Below are 10,211 nucleotides of genomic sequence, written 5' to 3' on the forward strand. Positions count from 1 at the left end.
ACTGATGTGGGTATTGTTATTGAAGGCGTTACTGTTCTGGGCAAACTTGGGAATCTGAGCAAAGCCTGTTGCTATCTTTTGGGACTGTGCTATGCTCTGGATCTGAAATACCCCAAGAATTTCAAATGCACATTTGAAGCATTTCAAAAAGTGTTCATGGAGCTGGATCCAGGAAACCTTTCTGTCAAGGTTCAAAGACTGAAAAATGACCTCTGTTCATTGTAGGCAAAATTTCACAGGGCTGTTCTTAAAGTGTTAGACTTGTTAAGTGACATGTAATGCTCATCAAAAGGTTCAGTTGCGGCATTACATTGTGTTGACATTCCTGTTCATAAATAATGTTTGTACCATAAACTGTGTTTTTGTATTAACTTTCCAGATTCACATTAAGGTGTAAATGGGAGAGTATCTTCTGTATGGTTTTTTTTTTTTTTTTTTTTGCGCAATCCTTTTTGAAACCTTTTTATATAAATTATGGATGTTTTTTGGTCACTCTTTAGTTATAATCTTCCCAATTTTTTGGAATCAAAATAAGATGTTCAAAGACTATGTCACAGTGCAAATATGTTTTTGTTTTTTTTGTTTTTTCAGGATTTATATTTTTTTGGGATCTTAATTTTATTTTTGTCATTTGACCTTTTCTGAAAAGGTAAAGCATTGCGTTCACTTGAGCCACTTTTATTCTTTGTATGGCAGGTACATTTTTCTTGTTGTTAGCATCAATATGCCAGTTTTACAGAGTTTTATCAAGCATGCCAATTTGGATGCAATTTTATTATATGAGGCTGTTGTGACTGAAATTTTATCCAAGTTTTATCCACTGAATGTAGAACAGATTTCAGCTCACTGTGTTCAGAGAAGGAATCTGCTAAATGTGTGATTCACAAAAAAGCTGTTTAAAATAAATCATTGTGAACAATGTTGAACTGACGTGGTTCTTTTTTCGTATGTATGTATGTATGTATGTATAAAATAAACACTTAATTGTAATTAACGTTTTTGCTTAAGTTAACTTAAAAATATTAAGTAAATTGAACCATTATTTAAAAACAAATAATTGTAATGGTGTAGGTTAAATGTGCCAAGCATTTCAGCATTTCCTAATTAATATTTTATGTAGTTTGAACTTTTGGTTACTGTTGTTTTAACTTACATTTTCAATTGTATTTACTCAATTTTGTATGTTACTGTAACATCTTTAATTGTTCATAACAACTTATTCCATTTTAGTTGGATTTACTCAATTAATAAGGTGTATTTAAGAGATGTGATTGTTTTTGCATTTACTCATTATTTTTGAGTGTAAAAGTGTAGCACCAAAATATTTAAGTAATTATCAGTTTTAGTTCTTAGAGTGTATAAAGCTCTGAATGGTTTAGGACCAAAATACATCAGTGACCTCCTGACCCAGTATGAACCTTCCAGATCCCTCAGGTCATCTGGACCCGGTCATTTATCAGTTCCCAGAGTCAGAACCAGACACGGAGAAGCTGCATTCAGCTTTTATGCTCCTTATATCTGGAACAAACTCCCAGAGAGCCTCAGATCAGCTGAAACACTCAGTTTATTTAAATCCAGGTTGAAGACTCACCTGTTCTCAGCTGCATTTGAATAAAGCACCAAATCCACACTTTTAAGCTTAAATTTCAAAACTTACATTTAACTACTGATTTTATCTATTGTTCTGATTTTATCTGTTTTGATTTTATATACTGTTTTGTTTGTTTGTTAATTAGTTTGTTTGTTTGTTTGCTTGTTTTAATCAATTTTAAATCATGCTTTTTATTTGTTTTTGTTTCTAATGTCTCTGTAAAGCACTTTGAATCACCTTGTTGTTGAATTGTGCTATACAAATAAACTTGCCTTGCCTTGCCTAAGTTTTTAAAGTTTTTGTTAAGCTGTGCATTGCGCGTGCAGACGCTCGCGGAAGAAGACGCTGCAATTTTGCGAACTCCTTGGAAAACTGCTCGGTAAGCATATATTTCACAGTAACATGCTACATTTATTTTATATGTTGCAGTTTCTGTTTTACAATCCTCGATGTTTTCTTCAATGTAGTTTTAATGTCATCAACAGGTCACATGTGAGTCAAAATGAGCGAGCCTCCTGAAAGGATTTCGTATAAACGTTATCTAACTGATCCTGAGAGGAAATTCCTTCAAGAACCAAACGGAGATGGGCACAAAAAGAAAGGTGTGTTGGTAATGTAATATCCCTCACTCTTTAACATTAACGAATGCCATAGGGCCGCATAATCAATTAATTAAACTCCCAGAGACCAGCCATTTGGCTTTTCTACCTATAAAACCCGGAGAGTTGCCAAATGTGGCAATCTAGTGGCAATCACTAAGGATGCCACAATTATGTAATCGTTCAAAGTGGCAAATAATCGTCCACTGCATGCTTAAGATGTTTTTTTTTTTTTTTTTTTATCAAGAATAAACAAAGTCAATGTGTAATAGACATTTGGGGCTTAATACTCCAGAATAGCATTGAAGGATTTTCAATTAGTGTTTTCAGCTTATGTTCTTGTAAAAATAGGACATGCAGTTGCTTAAAACAATGATATAAACATCATTCTAAGTAAATTTTATAAAATGTAATTAATAACCACAATGAAAATTGTAAGGAAAAAATGATAATCTTTATAAATTACCATACCATAAGGAACGATAAATGTACTCTGGCTCCCAAATGAATGATCTGGAGTTGGCTCTTTTAAACAGGGAATGTAGCGAGGCTATGTCTAATCTGCTTATTACTGATCAATAAACATCTTTATAAGTGATCACATCTTTATCATGTTAATAGCAGTTCACTTAGAGTTCAAATATAGCAATAAGCAATTTCTATTTTCTTTATTGTATATTTTCTTTTTCAGAATTAAGGTTGCAGAAGAAGAACTTCAGAATGTTATCAAAGAATGTCAAAAGGTATGCCTTATGATATAATTGGTGGTTCAATTTGCATTTTTGTAAATTCATAAATGAACAGTTCAACCAAAAATGTAAATTCTCTAATCAATTGCTCACTCTTAAGTTGTTATAAAAGTGTATGAATTGCTTTTGAACATAAAATAATGTTGATAACCAAACAGTTGCTGGTCCCCATTGACATAGTATGGACATAGTATGAAATAACAACACTATGGAAGTCAGTAGGGACAAGAAACTGGTTACCAACATTCTTGAAAATATCTTCTTTTGTGTTCAACAGAACAAAGAAATAGGTTTAGAACAACTTGAGGGTGATGATTACCAAAATAACATTTTATTCCTTTTATCTTATCATCCATTTTATCTTATCCCTTAGCATTTAATTACCTCAGTTATGACAAATAATAAATGCTTGATTCATATTAATATTAATAAATGATCTTATTGGTCTCTTTTTAAGGTTAGTGTTGGAATACAAACATTTTGGGTTAACTGTAATGAAAACACTTTTAATGCATAAACCTAAATTGAATTTATTCTGAATATTGGACTATAGATTTGTCGAAATAAGTACACAATAGTTAGTTGAATTTTCAAGTCAAGAAATGAAATCAAAAAGATCATTACATTTCTAGACATTATTTTTTAAAGAATATTCATGAATTAGTGCATTGAACAAGAAAAAATAAAACAAGTAATCATTGTTCTAATTATGATTTTTACGGTAATTTCTACTTTCTACTGCAGTCATATATTCTTATAGAATTTATCATGAAAGAAAGCACTAAGCATTCATTTTGAGAGTTAATCTTGGACAGCCAAAGCACACTTAAATTTTGGCAAGACTGAATGGACATGTCAAATAGTGCACAATTAGTGAATGAGACCAATTTCAAATGTCTGCTGTAATGTTAAAAAAAGAGATGCATAAATACAGTAGACAGAAGACGGTTACAGGGCAGATCTCACCGATATAGACATAAATGTGTCTATGAGTCCACTAGGTTAATGCTCTTACACTGAAGATTTGTTTACAGGACCCATAATTCTCTCTCTCTCTTCTCTTTTCAAGGAAATCCCAGACACCCTTCCAGAAGACAGAACTCTGCTGATGACTAATGATGAAGAGTGCACTGCAGGTCCTGTTCAGATAGAGGTCCCAGTGGATTCAGGTCAAACTAAAGAGCAAAACCAACTACTACTTCTGGCACTTAAATTCAAACAAAGTTTGACCAATGACTGTCTTGAAGATATCATGAAAATCCTTAATGTTGTTGGTGGCAGTGATTCAGCATGCAGGACAAAATATTCAGTTTACAAAGCTTTTGATGATACAAAAGACATCATGAAAATCTGTTATGTGTGTGAACAGTGTTGTAATATAATGTCAGCTGAGCTGGACCAAGTTCATTGTGTTCAATGCAACATCACCTATGACAAAGCAAGTAGGTTTACTAATAACTTTTTCATATACCTCTCCTTGGAAGATCAAATCAAAAATCTCTTGAGAATGCCAGGAATTACAGATGAATTAATAGGAAGGCAAACAGAAACATCTACTTCTCTCAGTGACATTTGTGATGGTTTTTTGTATCAGAAAGCTTTAAGTGGTTCAGAAACGGCCCTTCAAACCCTCAGCTTAACATTTAGCTGTGATGGTGTGCCAGTTTTTAAAAAGTCCCCTTGTAGTATTTGGCCCCTTTTTTGCACCATTAATGAATTGCCATTGAAAACAAGACAGGATAATGTACTCCTTTGTGGACTATGGTTCAGGGATGAGAAGCCTCACATGAGAAGTTTCTTAAAACCTTTCATTGATGAGTGTGTGGACCTACAGGACAGTGGTTTCACGTGGGAAAATGACAAAGGTGTTTCTGTCAACACAAAAGCAATCCCTCTAATTCTAATGAGTGACTCAGTTGCCAGACCTCTGATCCAGAATTTTAAACAGTTTAATGGTGAATATGGATGCTCCTACTGCCTTCATGAAGGAAAGGTAGTTGAAAAAGGCAGAGGATTCACTCGTGTACCTCGTGTGCCAAGGTCTGTCACATTGAGGAAATTTTGGAAAGCCCATGAGTGGTATATGTGGCTCTTTTATTATAGCTTACCTGTACTAAAAGGTGTATTGCCAGAACCACTACTGAATCACTGGTCTAAAATAGTCAAGGGAGTATCCCTTCTGTTGGGCGAAAATATAACTAGAGAGCAGATTACTGAGTCTGAGGCACTTCTAACAGATTTTGTGAAAGACATGGAGGTATTCTATGGGGAAGCTAATCTGTCTTATAATGTCCATCTTTGCCTCCATTTACCAAGAAGTGTAGTTAACTGGGGGCCTTTGTGGACTCATTCCGCCTTTGTGTTTGAGTCTTACAATGCTAAACTACTAGACATGAACAAAAACACTCAAGGGGTTGCGCTACAGATTGTAAAAATGTTCTGGCTACAGAAGGCCTTACCATTTTATGGCTAGACTTTACTGAAAGATGCCTCAAATAAATGCAAGGAGATATTTGAATCTCTAACAAGACCTAAACAGTTAAAAGATGTAACTCGCACACATGGTATCACTGCACTTAATCATCCTAAAGTGCGATTAATTAGGAGGGATGACTATATGGCACTGAGTTGTTATGGGGTACAAAGGAGCAGAGTAAAGTACTTTCAACGAATCATTACAAATGGCGAGGTGTTTCACTCAGAAGATTACAGTAGTGTACTCAAACGCAATTCATTCAATGTTATGTTGAATGATGATGATCAAAATTTCTTTAACATTTAACGATTTGTAATATGTCAAAATGAAAGTGGAGAGACGTGTTATGCCATTGGAAGATTCTATGAACGAGCAAAGCATAGTCTCTGTGCCTCAAATCCAAGTTATTTTGAACCAGTATCAAAACGTCTTGGGCATCTGACAGGTATTCTTGCTGCAGAGATCAAATGCAAATGTCTGATCATTCACACTGAAAAACTAAAAGTTAATTACATTTTTAGAAGCATTAATCAGTGTGAATTCCTTAATTAAGGTTAAACACGAGAAAACATGATTTTCTTCAGTGCCATGTGGTACTGGTGATTTTAAACCAGTTCATAAAAAAAAACCCCATACATAATTAAACATTAAATGGCAAAACGTCAGATATACATTACATTTAGTCATTAAGTGCTATATTATATTGCATCATTAAAGGAACACTCCCTCAGAGTTAATACGTTGAGTCTGACCATTTTGGAATCCATACAGTTGATTTGTATGGTGATAACACTTTTAACATAGCTTAGTATACATCATTGAATCCAAAGGGACCGTGAGTGTAGCAGATGTGAAATGGACGACTGCGTTGTGACAACAGACACGGACTGGCTGGAAACAGGGTTTATTCCTATAAAACAGAGTGCAGCAGCAAAATCAGTGTCACACAGCGGCAGCAGGCTTCTCCTCACCCTGTTTAACACAAGTCAGTTCCACACAAACGGATGATACAACAGATAAAGCGCAGTTCCAAATATCATTTTTCTCACTCAAAGCGATTGAAAACACTTTGAGAGCTTTTAACCCTAGGAGCCAATACTTAACAAAGACAAATACACCGAATTTAGATGGATAATTTAGTACAGGGAGAAGAGCTACAGAAAGCGTGCCTCACCAGTGTGGAGTCCGTACAGCTCTGGCTAGGAAACCCCACACCCGCAATGTGGCCGCAGGTGGCGTTACACTGATTAATGTCCCACTTCAACAATGACACACGGAACCTTAGTTCCACAAAAAATAAAGTTCACACAATAAAAAAGTATAACCTATGTACAATACAGTTTTGAGAATGTTCACAATTCGTACATTATATCTCAGCTACATGAGCACCTGAACTTCTCAAAACCCGTTAGGTAAGGGTGAGCAACTGAGCGTCACATATAACATTTCGTAACTGTCAATGATCTGGAAATTCACTACCCGGTGATACGTGCAACAAATATGTTTCCCAACTCATGGGGAGAGTAAACAGAAGAAAGTTGGCCAGACCCCCTAATGTTTACTCGCAAGAGAAAGTGCCTTATACACTATCCTGAACAAACAACACGGTGACAGCTACTATATGCTGAATAGTACTCTGAGCTGAAGACAATCTCAAAATAGGTGTTAACATCTGACATGAAAATCACCCAACATATAAAACAAGTAGCCCTCACAGAAACAAGTTCTTGGCAAAGCTGCTCACTACATTGCCTGTTTGTAGGTTTCTTTGCTTCATAGTCTGGATTAGCCTATTCACAGGCTTCACTATTCGACCCACTCTCGTCCTGATCTGGCCTGCTGCATTACTTGGGGGTACACCACCATGTTTCACGAGGCTCCCAACCTCGCTGACTGGCTGACTTTCAGGGTAACTGATACTTGGTAGTGTTCCCTCCTCAACTGGGGTAGTGCAAGCCATGCTGTTGTTGTCATCATCTACTTCAGGGTAAGCAGCTACTCCACTACTGGTACTGTCACTGTCCTGATGCTCCTCATCATCCAACTGCGCACAGACACTGTCTCCAATACTGTCACACTCTTGGGGTCCTCTAGGAGCCGGGACACAGTCATCCGTCATCTGAGCCACCCAACGGGCTGTGCGTTCAGTACAATCGTCCTCAGGATCAGCGACAGGGGATTCTCCATCAGATTGACTCTGCTCCTGGCCGAGTTCTGATTCACTGGCAAAAGACATCTCTGGTTCGCCCTCGGACTCAATGGGCAGGAAATTAGCCTGCAAAAGCAAGTTCCTATGGACAACTTTCTCCTGTCCACTCTTGACGTTCCTGATGCGATACGTGTGGCATGTGGGGTTCTTGGAGATCACAGTGTAGATGGTCGACTCCCACCTATCAGCTAACTTCCTACGACCCCGTTCGCCCTTGTTTGCCAAAAGGACACGATCTCCTTCCTCAATGTCAACACCTTTCTGCTTTTTGTTGTACAGGTCTGCTTGACGCTGCTGACTAGCTCCGGTGTTAGTCTGGGCCAATGTGAGTGCTTCTCTGAGGTCATCTCTCATCCTTTTTACGTAACTGTCATAGTCTGTTACATCATTGTCCCTTGCAACATTGTGAAACATGACATCCACTGGTAACCTGGGGATACGCCCGTACATTAGGAAGAACGGTGCGTAACCAGTGGACTCATGAGCGGTGCAGTTGTAGACAAAGGTCAGTGTCTGCAACATCTGAGGCCATTTGTGCTTCTCCCTCGGAGGTAGGGCTCTGATCATATTTCCCAAGGTCCTGTTAAACCTTTCGGTGTGACCGTTACCCATAGGGTGGTAAGGTGTCGTTCTTGACTTCTGCACCCCAGCCACTTGCAGCAACTCTTGGATCAACTCACTCTAAAAATTGGCGCCCTGGTCTGAATGGATCCTTTGAGGGAAGCCATAGACACAGAAATATCTGTCCCACAACTGGCGCGCAACTTGTTTTGCCGTCTGATCTGAGCACTGGAAAGCATGGGCCATCTTGGTGAAATGGTCAGTCACTACTAGAACATCCACACTCTTGCCCCTGTGATCTTCTGCGGACCAGAAGTCTATGCAGACGAGCTCAAGAGGACTGGTAGTTTTAATGCTTTCAAGAGGAGCCCTCCCCTCAGGCTCGAGTGTTTTGCTGACAACACAACGTTTACAGCACTTGACATGCTCGCGAATGTCATGCTCCATGTTGATCCAGAAAAATCTCTGCCTGGCTAGGTACAGAGTTCTGCTTTGGCCCTGATGGCCAGCATCATCATGGACACCTGACAGGACTTGACTGATTAATGTGGATGGGGTCACGTACTGATGGCGCTTTTTGCCAGTGAGCAGGTCTTTGCTCACTCTGTACAGGATACCATCCAACATTTTCAACTTTTCCCACTGTTTCATCGTCTTTTGCGCTCTGTGCGACAGGTGAGCTCTTTCTCTACGTGATGGACGCCGACCACGTACGACGAACGGAATGACTTGAGACAGTGTCACATCTGCTCTCTGCTCCTCCTGTAGCTCCTGGAGCGAGAAGGCAGACAAGGTGTTCTGGCCTAGTGAGGGAAACCGATCTAGCTCTTGAGTCAACCAGGAGATTGCTCTCTGTTTTGAGCCTTGGTCCCACTCAGCGTGGCCTGCGAAGACTGCGGAAACTTCATCATTGGTCAGGGAACAACACCCTAGGCTCTCTGCAGGGGCCAAACACTCAACACTTTGGTGGTTGGCACTGAGCCTGAATGCATCCTGAACCGAGATTTCTTTGACCTGTTGCGACTCCTCTAACAGGGTTGCATAGGGTTCAGTCATGAGTCTCTGACTAACACGGTTGTGAACGAATGGCTGCCTGCTCAGTGCATCTGCAACGACATTTTTACTGCCAGGAATGTACTTGATGCTGAAGTCGTAGGGGGACAGCTTTGACACCCACCTCTGTTCACATGCATCAAGCTTGGGCTTCGTGAGAATATATGTTAGGGGGTTATTGTCTGTCCAGACGGTAAAGCTATGCCCCTTCAACCAGTGGCTGAATTTGTCACAGACAGACCACTTTAGCGCCAGAAACTCAAGGCGATGGGCGGGATAGTTTCTCTGTGCACGGGCGAGGGCCTTGCTGGCAAATGCAACGGGACGTGCTTTACTCTCGCCCTCTTGGACTTGTGACAGCACAGCACCCAAGCCGTCCTGTGAAGCGTCTGTCGACAAGATAAATGGTTTGTTGAAATCAGGGTGAGCAAGCACAACGGAGTCAAGGAGTGCAGCCTTCAAGCGTTCAAACGAGTCAACATGCTCCTTCTTCCAATCACTTGGGCTGAGCCTCCGGAAAGAAGCAGCACCTCGGGCATTTACTTTCTTTCCTTTAGGAGCGGCAGTCAGGGCAAAAAGGGGTCTGGCAATCTTAGAACAGTCCTGTATGAAGTGTTGGTAATACATTACCATACCCAGAAACGACTTTATCTTCTTCTGGGATGGCGTAACCCCGTCCTCCATCATGAGATCAGCCTCTGAGATAGCGGTGATCGCCTTAACCTTGTCAGGATCAGTCGAAACCCCGCCTTCAGTCACAACATGGCCCAGAAATCTCACACTCCTTCGGAGCAGATGACATTTTTGGGGGGCCAGCTTCAGTCCATGGGCACGTAGTCTGCTAAACACAATCTCCAACCTCCTGAGAGCCTCTGCTTCATTGGGTGCATAAACAAGCAGGTCATCCAGGTAGCACAGCAGGGTTAGGAAATTCTGGTCGCCAAATATGCCCATCATGAGACGCATGAAGCTC

At 39.7% G+C, this 10,211-nt stretch overlaps 1 protein-coding gene across 1 annotated transcript; it reads left to right on the forward strand.

The window, feature by feature from the left end:
* Positions 1–2,885: 2,885 nt before the first annotated feature.
* Positions 2,886–5,659, forward strand: LOC120721909. The gene is made up of 2 exons (XM_040012550.1): positions 2,886–2,933; positions 4,009–5,659. The coding sequence occupies exon 2, from the start codon at positions 4,048–4,050 to the stop codon at positions 5,410–5,412; it is 1,365 nt and encodes a 454-aa protein (XP_039868484.1). The 5' UTR covers positions 2,886–2,933; positions 4,009–4,047; the 3' UTR covers positions 5,413–5,659.
* The last annotated feature ends 4,552 nt before the right edge of the window (positions 5,660–10,211 follow it).

The sequence above is a fragment of the Simochromis diagramma genome, unplaced genomic scaffold (genome assembly GCF_900408965.1).
Source record: "Simochromis diagramma unplaced genomic scaffold, fSimDia1.1 OVJJ01000612.1, whole genome shotgun sequence".
Taxonomy (NCBI): domain Eukaryota; kingdom Metazoa; phylum Chordata; class Actinopteri; order Cichliformes; family Cichlidae; genus Simochromis; species Simochromis diagramma.